Source organism: Phascolarctos cinereus, unplaced genomic scaffold (genome assembly GCF_003287225.1).
Source record: "Phascolarctos cinereus isolate Bilbo 61053 unplaced genomic scaffold, phaCin_HiC Scaffold_3;HRSCAF=262, whole genome shotgun sequence".
In the NCBI taxonomy this organism is placed as follows: domain Eukaryota; kingdom Metazoa; phylum Chordata; class Mammalia; order Diprotodontia; family Phascolarctidae; genus Phascolarctos; species Phascolarctos cinereus.
The window spans coordinates 259,223,492-259,237,500 of record NW_027555736.1 but is presented as its reverse complement, the minus strand read 5'-3'; the positions used below and the strand labels follow the sequence as shown (position 1 = coordinate 259,237,500).

The window sequence follows — 14,009 nt, the reverse complement described above, 5'->3', positions numbered from 1 at the left end:
ATAGAAGGATTATCCTTTAGGATCCCAAACTGAATGATCAATATAGATTATGTAAGAAAACAATAAAAATTGTGTTAAATTTATGCTGCAAAAATTTAGCACTTAGCAAAACCCAGACTTACTGACTAGAATCTTTCATGGACTGACACTACAAATCCTTATACTATAACATTGCCATCTCTTACTTGCTGAATCCATTGGCCTTTTCTTAATTTTTATCCTTCAACCAATCAATTAATAAACATTTATTGAACACCTACTATGTGCCAAGTCCTGGGGACATAATAAGAGGCAAGAGATAATCTCTGGCCACAAAAAGCCTACAATTTAATGAAGGAGACAATATGCAAAGAAATATATAAAAAGCGAGTTATATACAGGATAAACAGGAAATAATTAATGCAAGAAGGCATTAGAATTAAGAAAGATTAGGGGAAGACATCCAGTAAAAGACTGGATTTTGGTTAAGACTTTAAGTAAGCCAGGGATTCAGTAGAAAGAGCTGAGATGGGGCAGAGTTTCAGGTATGAGGGACAGCCAAAGGAAAATCCAAGGAGCCAAGAGATGGAATATCTTGTTTGTGAAACAGCCAAGACGCCGGTGTCACTGGATCAAAGAGTGGAGAATAAGGGTTAGTATAAGCAAGGCAGTTATGTGGCACAATGGATAGAGGGCCAGGCTTGGAGTCAGGAAGACTCAAGTTTCATGAGTTCAAATGTAGCCTCAGACATTTACTAGCTGTGTGACTCTGGGTAAGTCACTTAACTCTGTTTGCCTTAGTTCCTCATCTGTAAAATGAGCTAGAGAAGGAAATGGCAAACTACTCTAGCATCTTTGCCAAGAAAACCCCAAATGAAGGAAAGAGTCAGACACAACTGAAACAACTGAACAACAAAAAGGAGTATAAGAAGACCAGAAAGGTAGGAATGAGTTAGGCTGTAAAGAGCTTTGAATGTTAAACAGAGCATTCATTTTGTATCTGATCCTAGAGGCAATAGGGACTCAACTGGTGTTTGCTGAATAGAGGGCATGAGGAGCGAAATGATGAGACTTGTGCTTTAGGAAAATCATTTTGGTGTCTGAATGGAGGATGGATTAGAGCAGAAAGACTTGAGGCAGGTAGGTCTACCAGGAGGCTGGTTGAGGTTGTGCAACAAAAACTTTTGGTACACCTCGTCAGAACATTTGTGCAATTTTTTTCTACTGTCATTCGGCAGTACACGTGTAGAAGAAAAGGCAGTGAACGGTGGGAGTGATATAAGGCTGAGGGTTGGCCAGGTGTGGGGGTTAGGAACTCAAGAGAAGAGGATGGTGTAAAGTTGAATTGGTTCTTGATTGAGCTCTCTCTGCACTACTCTTTTCCCTCTAGGTCAGGCCACATGTAGCCTTCTTGGTACTTTTTTCAAAAGACAGAGACCAAATAGAAGTAATCAAAATCACATGGAAACAGAATTAATTATACATTATCTTCATTGCCCTGTCAGTTAATGGAACTGTACCAAGGAGACCTTCTGTAACCCTACTCATGATAAGCTTACATTCCAATACTTTTTATTCAACCACGAAACGCAGTCATTTTTCCCCCACCTGCTCAATAGTCCAAAGAACATCTAAAATAAAAGAATGGCAAGACTTGGAAAGGCTTTAGAACCACAGCGTTTTAAAATTAATAGATGTGTCCATACCTAATACTCACAATCTTTAATCTACATGCAGTGAAAAGTTTTCAAATTGACAAGAAAAGGTATATATTATTCCAATTATTGTGTGAATTTACTGAGGCTCAGAAAAGTTAAGGGAATGGGGCAGCTAGGTGATGCAGTGGATAGAGCACCAGCCTTGGAGTCAGTAGGACCTGAGTTCAAATGTGGCCTCAGACACCTAACACTTACTAGCTGCGTGACTCTGGGCAAGTAACTGAACTCCAAGTGCCTCCCCCCACCAAAAAAAATACATAAAGATAAGGGAAGTTGTTCTTGGTCACATATCTAGTAAGAACTCTAAACAGTGCAATAACCAACCATGATTCTGGAGGACCAATGACAAAGCATGCTAACCACTCCTAAGAGTTGAAGTGATGGTCTCAGGATGCAGAATGGGTATACACTTTTGGACATGGCCAAGGGTTTTGTTTCACTTGATAATGCATACTTGGATTGTGTATTTTTTTCTTTTTAAAACTGGCATGGTGGGAAGTTGAGAGAGAGAGAAAAATAAAAATAAAAAAAAAGCAAGCTACAAGGAAATAAAGTGTCCAAGGTAGGATTTGAACCCCAGTCTCTCCTTACTCAAATGCTGGCGCTCTTTCTCTTACACAACACTATATCACAAACATGTGCAGGCTCATAAAACACAACAAAGTCCTACAGAAAAAAGGCACAGTGCTATGTACAGCCATAATCAATTTTACATTGTTTAACTAAGTGAAATTCAGACCTACCAGAATAGTTGATGTTTTACCCCCTTCCAAAGTAATCTCCAAGTCAGATAGGGCAGCATCGACCTCATCCACCTCTTTTTCGCTGTTGTTCAAATGATTCTCTGATGACATGATTGACAGCTTATTGACATGATACTAGAAAGAGAATTTATACATTATAATTTCCTTAACACTTAAAAGAGTCCATTCTATATGGTCAGGCTTTTGTTTCTAAAATATGTAAATGTTTTATGATTCAATTTCAAACTTCATTTACAAATTGTTTCTCTTTTCTTTTTATCTTCCTGATTATGGAGGTCATGCTGACAAATTATTCCTAAGTCAATAGAACTTAAAACCAGGTTTTTGGGGCAAGAAATTTTGGGGCAAGAAAGGAAGCCATAGGATGAATGCCCTAAGGATTATGGGCAGTATTTGTGAGGAGTACGGGGGGAGCAGGGAATAGACAAGCAACTTATAATAGCTAGCATTTATACAGTGCTTTAAGATTTGCAAAGCATTTCACAAATGTGTAAGGAGAGAACAGATGAGTAACACAGGATAGTCATACAGTATATTTATATAGTACTTTAAGATACAAAAAATATTTTGTAAATATTATCTCATTTTATCCTCACAACAACCCTGTTGTTGAGGTAGACACTACTGTCATTCTCATTTCATAGATGAGGAAAGGGAAGCAGACAGAGGTGACAGGCTCCCACCATCTGAGGCTGAATTTGAACTCAGGTCTTCCTGACTCCAGGTCTACTACTCTATCTACTGCATCACCTAGGGTCTATATAAGAATAGAAGTTTCAAGACATACAAATAACTCCAGGAAGAGAAGGCAGAATGGAAGCAGCCTGATTACTCTACAAAGGGTCACTATGCTTAACACTTAGAATTGACAGTGATTTCTTCATCTTTCAGAAAGGCAAAACCTGTTTCCTGATTCACCTTTAATTCAATGTAGAAAACATTGCTATCAAGTAAGATTTTCCCTAGGATATGATCAGCTACCTGCAAAGAATGGCCATATTCCCACATATAATTTGGATATACTTTTGAATTCACTTAGCTAAGTGTTTCATAATAAAAGTTAACAAATGATTAAGCAATAGTATGAAAACAATTTAGAAACTAGGGAAGGTCCACATGCACATTACCATATCTTACATATCTACTAAATAACCTCTCCAAGTATACTAAGTAAAACCACAAAATCAATGTCAATTAACTCATTACAATGCTAATTTCCTATTCAGAAACAGAAATTATTTGGAATTTTATCTTCAGATTTATTAATACCTAACACAATATTTAAAATGTATTATTTGTGTCAAATTTGCATGTTATATTTTATACACCATTATCCTATCCTGTCCATGGGAATTACATCAGCAAATAAATAAATAAAAGAAAGCCAAGTTTAATAATTTTTTAAAATCCTACACTTTTTTTTTTTACAGTTTCTTGTTCTTATAATTCTCAGCAAAAAGTTAGGAACACTGTATTTAGGATCACTCTTATAGTTTAAAAAATTAATCAAAACAAAGTGATAATTAGTCATTTCTCTCACCTACCTGTAAGGCTGCAAACATCATCATTTCTTCTTCTGTGCATTCAATTTCTTCTAGGAGAATAGCCCATTTGGACTGTTCATAAAGCTGGTTGATCCTGATTGCATCATACTGCAGTAAATGAAAGTACATTAGTACATTAAACCAAAAAAGTATAACAAGACTTTATAACTCAGAAACCTAATTTTTAAAAAGTATTAAGAAGCTCAAAGATATGTTCCTTCTTTCCATTAACTGATAAAACTAACTCCTTCGGGGAGAATGTACTTTTGTTAGGTTTGGGTACTTGTAAAGACTGGATGTACTAAAACAAAAAATATAAAATATTAAAAAATTGTCAACAGCAACACTTACTTTTATATCTAAAAACTTTCTTTGATTTTTATTCAATACAAACTATTTGAAATGTTTAAAAAAAACCCCAGTTTCCTGATACATGCATATGTACCCCACTTGTCTTTCTGTCAAAAACATGTAAAAAAAAAGACATCAAACTGGCTAAAAAGTCAGAATTGGTTGTTGTTTTTATTTTAAATTTTTATTTATTTTTGCTTGTTGGTGAGGCAATCAGGGTTAAGTGACTTGCCCAGGGTCACATAGCTAGTAAGTGCTATGTTATCTGAGGTCACATCTGAACTCAGGTCCTCCCGACTCCAAGGCCAGAGCTCTATCCACCGCACCACCTAGATGCCCCAGAATTAGTTGTTTTAAAACTTGCTATAGCTTCTTAAATTTTATCTTTAGTTTACATTTTTTCCCATGAGTGAAAGTTGATCATGACTCCGTAAAGAAATGTGGCTTATGTAACAGAAGTACAACTTAAAATATTAGCATAACTGCTGACTTCTGGAAACAAAGAACAGTAGTTTACCACATTACAATGAAGCAACGAATAAGACATTTATGATTTTTTCTAAAGTCACTGCAGAGACATAAAATGTGATAGGCCCTTGAAAACAGCAAACATTGCAACTAATCAGAATACAGGCTATAAGTACATTGATCTACTCAATCACATTACTAAAAGAATAATAATTTTAAAAGCAATTTTGTTTTAGAATATGAATATAAGCATGTATTTTTCTGGACATTTCTGTATACACATCTATATATGTATGTATAAATTTAATTCTGTCAAAAGTGACTTTTATTTTAGTTGAATACAATGCTTATGTGCCTCCAAATTTGAGTAAAATTATTTTTGTCAGTAATTTTTAATTTTAAGAATATATAATATGCAAAGCAAACATGTCTCATTAATTAAAATTATCACCAACACTGATAAAATCACAAATGATATATTTTCTCCTATTTTTGCAGGTATATGTATAATTTAGGTATTATCTGAATTGGAGTTCTGGTGCCATATTTATATATGTCCATTTTAGTGAAAGAGATTCAGAGTGGATAAAGAGTTGGCTTTGCAGTGGGGAAGATCTTGGTTCAAGTCCTGCTTCTTTAACATATACTAACTTCTAAATGTCCCAGGCAAATCTCTAAGACTGTAAATTACAAAAGAGTTGCAGATCTTCATTGGGAAAAACTTATTCACCAAGAATTCCCTAAACCAATAAAATTACAGGTCTAGTCTACTTTAGTAAAAAACTAACCAAAATGAGTCTAGTTGTTTCAAGTAAGTAAGGGTAGGAGTAATGGGAGGAAGAAGAAGCCTTCCAGAATGACTGGCAAGTATAATATGAAGATATTCCCTTCAGAAGTACCACAGTGTCTGGCCCTAACAAAGTACAAAGTCTCAAGAAGTAGACTGAAAGAATGAACTAAAGAAAAAAAAGAAAGAAAAGGAATTCCACAATAAAAAACGATTAGGATGACAGGGCTACTAAAGATACAAACTCGGGTGAGAATGACACTAAAACATCTACAAGTAAAGTTAGCTTACAAAAAAAAAAGCAGCATTTAGACACAAATTCAACTAGAATTCCTATTAGATATAAGCCAAGAATTTTTTTTAAAAAAAGAAGTAACAATGTTTTTATAAATTAAATAACAGTATTGGTGGAAAAAATGGAAACGAAATGTAAGTTATGGAAGAAAGAATTGGAAAGGAAATTAACAGACAAAAAACCAAACCAAAACAAACAAACAAAAAAAAACATGCCCAAGCAATAAATTCCCTAAAAACTAGACTGGACCAAAGAGAAGAAAATAACTCCACAAGATAACAAGAAATATTAAAGGCAAATTCAAGGCAAACATAAAAAGGTAAATATGAATGAACAATTTACAATTTATAAAGGACTAAACAAGGATAAACTGTACATTCTAACATAATACATGTATCCCCTCTGAAGCCTACCAACATTAGGAGACATAGAGACAGTCTAATAAGAGTGAAGGCTAGAGAACGGTTTTGTTATATCTTGATGATACTAAAATAAAAATAAAAACAAAGGAGAAGGTTATGGAAAACTATCTCATAATTAGGATAAATAAGTGGAAGTCTATACACAAGGAGGACAGAGTGGGGGTGTGAGGAGCTGATACTTGGAACTTCACTCTCATCTGAAATGGTCAAAAGAAAGAAGAGTGTATACACCCATTGAGCTGGGAGGAGCAGAATTATATTCACTCAACAGGGAAACAGGAGGGAAAGGAGAAAAGGAAAAATCTGAAGAGGGGGTGGTGTTTAGAATGAAGGAGCAATTAGACTTAAGCAAAACAAACTCTTATCTAAGGATATACAAAAATATTTATACCTCTTTTTAAGGTGCCAAAGAATTGGAGACTGGGGAGGGTACACATTAACGGGGGAATGGTTGAACAAGTTATGGCACATAAATGTGAAAGAATACCATTTGTACTTCAAGAAATAGTTTCAGAGAAACTTGGTAAGATGTGTATGAATTAATGTAGAGTTAAATGAGCAGAACCAGGAGCACACTATGTATAGCTGTATACAGTATAAAATAGTATGAAGACAGACAACTTTGAAAGACTTAGAAACTCTGCTCAGCCACAATTCCTAAAGACTCAGGATTAAGCATATGACCCACTTCCTGACAGAGAGGTAAAGGAGTAAGAGAGTAAAATGAGACATTTTTTTTGACATAACCAATTTAGAAATAGGTTTTGTTCTTCTTTCTCAACTGCGAGAGGGGGAAGGAAGATAAAGGCAAATTTTTGCTAATTGAAAAAAATGGATAATTTTTGTTTTGTTTTGTTTTTGTCAGCTAGTAAGTGTTATGTGTCTGAGGCTGAATTTGAACTCGGGTCCTCCTGAATCCAGGGCCAGTGCTCTATCCACTGTGCCACCTAGGTGCCCCCAAAGTGGGTAATTTTTATTACATAAAATTAAAAAGTTTTTTTTTTCCACAAATAAAACCAATGCAACTAAAATGAGAAGCAGGAAACTGAGAAAAAAAGTTGGGATTTTTTTTTTTGTGCAGCAAGTTTCTCTGATAAAAGTATCATTTCTCAAATATATAGGGAATGGAATCAAATTTATAAAAATAAGAGTTATTCACCAACTGATAAATGGTCAAAGGATATGAAGAGGCAGTTTTCAAAAAAAGAAATTAAATTTATCAATAGTCATAGCAAAAAATGTTCTGAATCACTAATAACTAGAGAAATGCAAATTAAAATGCCTCTGAGGACGTACCACCTCATATCTACCAGAAATGACGAATGCTGGATGAACTGCTGGTGGAGCTGAGAACTGATCCAACCATTCCGAAAAACAATATGGAACTATGCTCAAAGGATTATAAAAGTGTGCATGCTCTTTGACTCAGCAGTACTGCCACTAGTTATAATCCAAAGACATTAAAGGAAAACAGAAAGGATTCATATGTACAAAAATATTTATTGCAGCTGTTTTTGTGATGGCAAAGAATTGAAAACTGAGAGATTATTCACATCAATTGGGGAATGGCTAAACAAGTCATGGCACATTAATGTGATGGAATACTGTTACGGCATAAGAAATGATGAAAACTCTCAGAAAATTCTGAGAAAATTATATGAACTGATGCCAAGTGAAGTGAGCAGAACCAGGAGATATATATATACTACATATATATATGTATATATATACATATATATATACATATATATATATATACATATATATATATATAGTATATATATACTATATAGTAACTGCAGTATTGTAAAGATAATCAACAATCAAAGACTTAGTAACTCTATCAATACAATAATCTACCACAACTTCAAAGGACACATGATGTAAAATGCTATCCACCTCCAGACAGAGAATTAATGGACTTAGCTGAATGGAGCATATTTTTTTCCCCTTTCTTTATTTTTCTGACTTTTGTTTTTTTAGAACATGGCTACTGCAAGGGGCAGCTAGGTGGCGCAGTGTATAGAGCACCGGCCCTGAAGTCAGGAGGACCTGAGTTCAAATCCAACCTCAGACCAAACACCTGACACTAGCTGTGTGACCCTGGGCAGGTCACTTAACCCCAATTGACTAAAAGCCAAAAAAAAAAAAAAAGAGAACATGGCTACTGCAGAAGTGTTTTGCAACTGTATAACAAGTACTGTATTTCTTGCCTTCTTAATGGATAACGGAAGGGGCGAAAAGGAGAAAATCTGGAACTGAAAATAAAATAAAATGAAAAAGACACTCCCCCCAAATAAAAATTTAATTTAAAAAATCCTGAGTGTTGTGAAATCATGGGCAATCTTGGTTTCAAGAGGGAAAAAATAAGAATGAATCTCCCTCCCTTCTTTGCAGAGGTGGGGCACAGCAGGTTTGGAACAGCAGTTATTGTCAGACTTGGATAGTTCTGCTGAAATTTTTTTCCATTTTTATTTTTTGTTATAATCCTTCTAATCTCTGGGAGGGATAACAGTGGATAAATATGAATTAGGAAATGGAGATGAAGTAAAAATAAACTACTTCAATACAATTCTTAGAAAAGTATTTGGTTTTGTGTTAATAATTAGTATTTGTGGCTTTTTAAAATATTAAAAACAGTTCCAAGACTTGATTTGTAAAATCTTTTTTTTTTAATCTACAGTAAACATATAAAATGGCTTTCTCTTCAAAAAAATTCTGAGTACCTTTGGATTCAAGTCAAAAAAGCTGTAATATTTGAACCGAAGCAGTAAGGCTTCATTTTCCTTCACATCTTGTTCCATGAGAGATCTTGATGAATCTAACCATCTATAAGTACACAATAAAGAAAGTAAAAAGTCAGAATTATTAAAATATTTTAATTCCTATGCAAGGGAAATGTTATCATTTATGTAGAATTTTAAACTTACCCTTGATTTATTTTTGCCTTATCAAGAAGAGCTTGTGGTTTGAACATTTTCGCCAAGATTTCTGGTGATGTGATCGGCTGACAGACAGCAAGTATACCAGGATTGCCTTCTGATAAAGCACTATCACCAAACCAAGCTGAAGTTGGTGATAAAGGGCTTCCATCATGAGCGTCATAAGTTGGGGTCATTGTCTTACTATAGAGTCCTGGGCTTGAATATATGCTTCCTAATAGCAGAAAATGAATAATAAGTTGGAGGTATGGAATTTCAACTTTTAGCACCACTTATTCACAGATTTTTGCAGAATACTAATATTTTTTCCCAAGGTCAAACTATTTTACCAGTCTTAAAAAACATTTGAAATTTACTTTAATTATACTTACTTATGAACATGTAAGTGGTTGGAAACCTTAAAAACAGAACTAAGTTGTTGGGAATTCTGAAAAGAACTTCAATTTTAAAAGAATCAGAATGGCAGTCAAGAGGATAGCTGCAGTAAACAGAGACTAGATTTACTATGGTAAGGCTCACCTTTCAAAGGACCAATGTAAAGAACATCAGGGCCTACAGGAAAGGAAAGAAAGGAATTCAGAAGCAAGGAAAGGAGAGGATAGAACCAACCAGCGGTAAAGAAAGTGAAAGAATAGCCATATAAAAAAATTACACAAATCATTAACAACTTTTATCTAATGGCAAATAAAATTAAAATTTATCAGTTGAGTTTAAGACCAAAGGAAAGGGTTATCACCGAGCTACAATCTGAGTAAAAAACATTCTGTCAGATTCAAATTTGTATTCCAAACCAGTTTATTTAAAGAAATATGTTTCCCAACATTAATATCCAAGGTAAACAAATGCTCCTACTTAATCTAAGTTCACATAAACCAAGGGATTATTTTTGCATTAACTTATTTTTACGTAGGTAAAGCATTTTTAATAAGAAATATGATGAAAGTTAAAGTGTAGTTAACCTTAAATGCCCCCAAATGACTGTATACACACACAAAAAGACACATACACAGACACACACACTTTACAGCCAATAACTATAATCTAAGGCTCACCAAAAATGGAGGAATATAACCACAATGAGGAAGTGCTGAATACATAATTTAAGTGATATGTGATGTTACTGGTATGTGTGCTCCCTCCAATGGTGCTGACTTCAACTCACCCATGCCTTCTCATCCTAGGCAGACCTTGTCTATGTCTGGGTGTCGAAACCTCTACTGAAGATTTATAGAAAACATAACAGGAAGCCTTCTTCTGGTTCTGTTAACTACATGACAAACTTATTTCCTTTTCCAGTCATCCAGTCTATTGACGTCTTTTATGACACCTGTTGAAGGCAAGTCAATGGTGGCTACAAGCCATGTATATCAACCATACATATTTCTTTTGCCTTCTGAGTTGCCTACAACTTTAATTAATTTTTAGTTGTGTTTACACGCTTCACAAGCAGGTAAAGTTTCTCCAAACATCACTAGGATACTATTGCTGCTAAAAAGAAGGGCTTCTCCTGTATTAAGTAACTTAAGTCACTGAATGCAAGGCTTAATTTTCCCAATATATCCCAGTGAAAGGAGCACTGGATTTAGAGTTCCCTGTGGTGATTTGGAGCAACTGTAGGCTGGTATCTACATCAGTAAAATTAAGTAGAAGGTAGTGGTGGGGTGTTCTAGATAATTTTTTTTTCCAGCTCTAAATGGTACACTCAAATTATCTTCCAACTATTCAATTCTGGGCCCAATATATCATTCTTCTAAAACACTGACCCAAGATATGAACTTAATATTCTCTTAGGCTAACAATGTACCTTGTTCTGAACGTTAACTTTTCTTTTGGTTTATATTCTCTTATTTACCTTCAATCTTCCCCTATCTACTACTTCCTTCTTGGCTGCTAACCAAAAGACCACTATCTCTTTATCTTTAAAACAAAACCCTCTTCAATCATATCATATTTTCAAGCTATTGTCCTATATCTTTCTTCTCTTTCTCAGCCAACCTCCTAGAAAAAACTTTCTATACTTCTTTTTACTTGACTCTCTTCTCATCCACCAATCAAAATTTTTCTCTCTAAAAGTTACCAATGATCGTTATCTAATTGTCAAACACAATTACTTTTTTTCTCAGCCCTCATCCTTTTTGACTTCTCAATGGCACCTGCACTGTTGACCATCCTTCTTCTGGATATTTTATCCTTTCTGGTTTTTGTAACATGGCATCTTCTTGGTTTTCTTCATGCCTGTTCTTGGTTCTTTTTCTATACTGTGCCTTGTTGACCTCATCAGCTCCACTCTTTCTCCTAAGCTGTAGCCTCATATCACAGACTGCTTATAAGCATTTCAAAATGGATATTCATAGTCTTCTTAAACTCAGCATGTCCAAAACAAAACCCATTACATGTTCCCCAAAAAGCCATATTAATTCCACTTCTGTCAAGGCTACTATAATCCTTCTAATCACATATGTTCACAACCTTAGCATTATTCTTAGCTCCTCACTCACTCACCCAATATATCCAATTAGTTATCATATCTGGGGGCAGCAGTTAAGAGGCCAGATCCTAGAATCAGGAAGACCTGAGTTCAAATCCATCATCAGACAGTTATTACCTGTGTGACCCATGGCAAGTTCACTTAACCTCTGTCTGCCTCAGTTTCCTCATCTGTAAAATGGGAACAATAATAGCACCTACCTCCTGGGGTTGTTGTGAGGATCAAATTAGATAATAATTATAAAGCACTTAGCACAGTGCCTGGCACATGGTAAGTACTATATAAATGTTAATATATGAATACATTATGAATTAATATGAATATATTCTACAACATCTTTCACATGTTACCTTCTTTCCATTTATATATTCTGCTACCCAACCTCTGTTAAGCCAATACCACTTCTTGCTTAGAATACTGCAAATGGTCTCCTAATTGGACTTTCTCCTTCTAGTCTCCAAACCACCCTCCAAAGACACTTCACTCAAATGCAGATCTAACCTATTATCTTCTTGCTAAAAAAATCTCCACTGGTCCTAGGATAATCTCTAAAATCAAATACAGACTCTTATTTGACATACAAGACTCTTTACGACCTGAGCCCATCCTATGTTTCCAACCTTATTATTATTCTCCTCATGCATTCTATGTTCCAGCCGAACTGTCCTTATTTCTCCCAAATAGCATTCCATCTCTTATTTCTATGTTTTTATAGTAGATATCTACAATCCCTGAAATACACACTCCTTCCTTCTGCTTCCTAAAATTTCCAGTATCCTTCAAGCCTCAGCTCAAAAACCACCTTCTATATGAAGCTTTCTCCACAGTTATTAGTGCCTCTCCCCCCACCTTCATTATCTGTTTTATATGTACCTGTACGTAGTCTCTCTTTACCAGACTGCAAGCTCCTTCAGGGCAGAAATAGCTTTACTTTTGTCTTTGTATCCCAAGTACCAAACACAGTAATTGGCATATTGTAGGCAATTAACAAATGCTCACTGATTGATCTGGTATTTATTTTGTCTTTCATCTAATCAGTTGATCTGACTGTATCCAGATAGCTTATTCTGACATCACTCCCACTCCTTAGTAAGCAACTGTTTCTGGTGTAGGATATAGTTAAATTTCTTTTTATGTGTGATATTATTCAATGCTTATTATACCCAGCATCTGACTCTTTGAAGAAAGTATTCATGATACTCAAACATGAGGCTTCTAAGAAGTCTGTAAGATTTTGACTTCTTGATATCATACTACATTTTCCAAAAAATATATATATACATATATATATTTATTTATCCATCCTTCCCGTGCCCATCTTCATACTAAAACTGAAATCACTGGTTACCAAGCAATTTGTTGGGCTTGGTTTGTAGGACACTACTGAGTCTTCACAGAATTTCTCTACTTCTTCAACTACTGTTGTTGTTAGCACATAAGCCTTAATTATCTTCACAGGGGTCTTTGTATCTCTAGCACCCAGGACAATGCCTGGCAGAAGCTTAATAAGTGTTTGCTGATCTCTTAATGCTTTTGGCTTGTGATGATACAAACTTCACCTGTATATTGTTTGTCTTTTAGGTGAAAACACTATCCTTCCATTAATCCAACTTCTTTGTCTTTTTGTTTCACAGAAAGAATATCGATATAGCTGAAGAATTCTTCCGATAGTGAATTAGTAATTTAACAAAAGACTAAACATTATAAGTACCTTAAATTAATAATTTGGAGAGAGTTTAAGAATGATGTGATTTTTAACACCCTTTAGCACTAACTCCACCACTGTGATGGAATTGGGATTATTTTGTATTTTTAATGGGTTACCCATGAATTAAAAAATTCATTATCTAATGGTTTATCTTCTGATGATGAACCTTTCTGTTCTTGGCTAGGGTAGTCCTTGAATAGCAGATATAGCCTGGAACCATAATAAAAGTGCTTCTGTTTGGTAGAATCTGCCAGAATTTTTGTTCTGCTCCCATAACCTTCTAGAATGAAAAATTGCTTTCATGTTACGAAGAGAGATCAGTTTAAATCTTTTGAGGAGTAAAGTGTAGGGGCTTAATAAATAGAAATGATAAAAAATACCACCTTAAAATGAAATAAAAACCTTAAGTGATTTAAGAGGTTTTTTTAGCCTATAACATACATTATTATCACTCACTCAATTCTTCTGGTTCAAAATCAAATACACCACTTAGTAAACTAACACAGCATTAAGCATTAACCAATTGTATTGGGTTCATCTTTG

General features: G+C 34.7%; 1 protein-coding gene across 8 annotated transcripts in view; it reads right to left on the bottom strand.

Moving 5' to 3' along the window:
* Positions 1-14,009, bottom strand: part of FERMT2 (FERM domain containing kindlin 2) — a 141,505-nt gene that overhangs the window by 34,588 nt on the left and 92,908 nt on the right. For 4 of the 8 annotated variants that reach the window (XM_020974886.2, XM_020974880.2, XM_020974881.2 and 1 more), the window contains 5 exons: positions 9,790-9,822; positions 9,259-9,484; positions 9,055-9,157; positions 4,006-4,113; positions 2,441-2,575 (listed from right to left, as the gene is read on the bottom strand). In XM_020974886.2, the coding sequence (XP_020830545.1) occupies positions 2,441-2,575; positions 4,006-4,113; positions 9,055-9,157; positions 9,259-9,484; positions 9,790-9,822 (605 nt within the window). The remainder of the gene's footprint in view (positions 1-2,440; positions 2,576-4,005; positions 4,114-9,054; positions 9,158-9,258; positions 9,485-9,789; positions 9,823-14,009) is intronic. The other 4 variants (XM_020974882.2, XM_020974884.2, XM_078151584.1 and 1 more) reach the window with 1 other exon arrangement.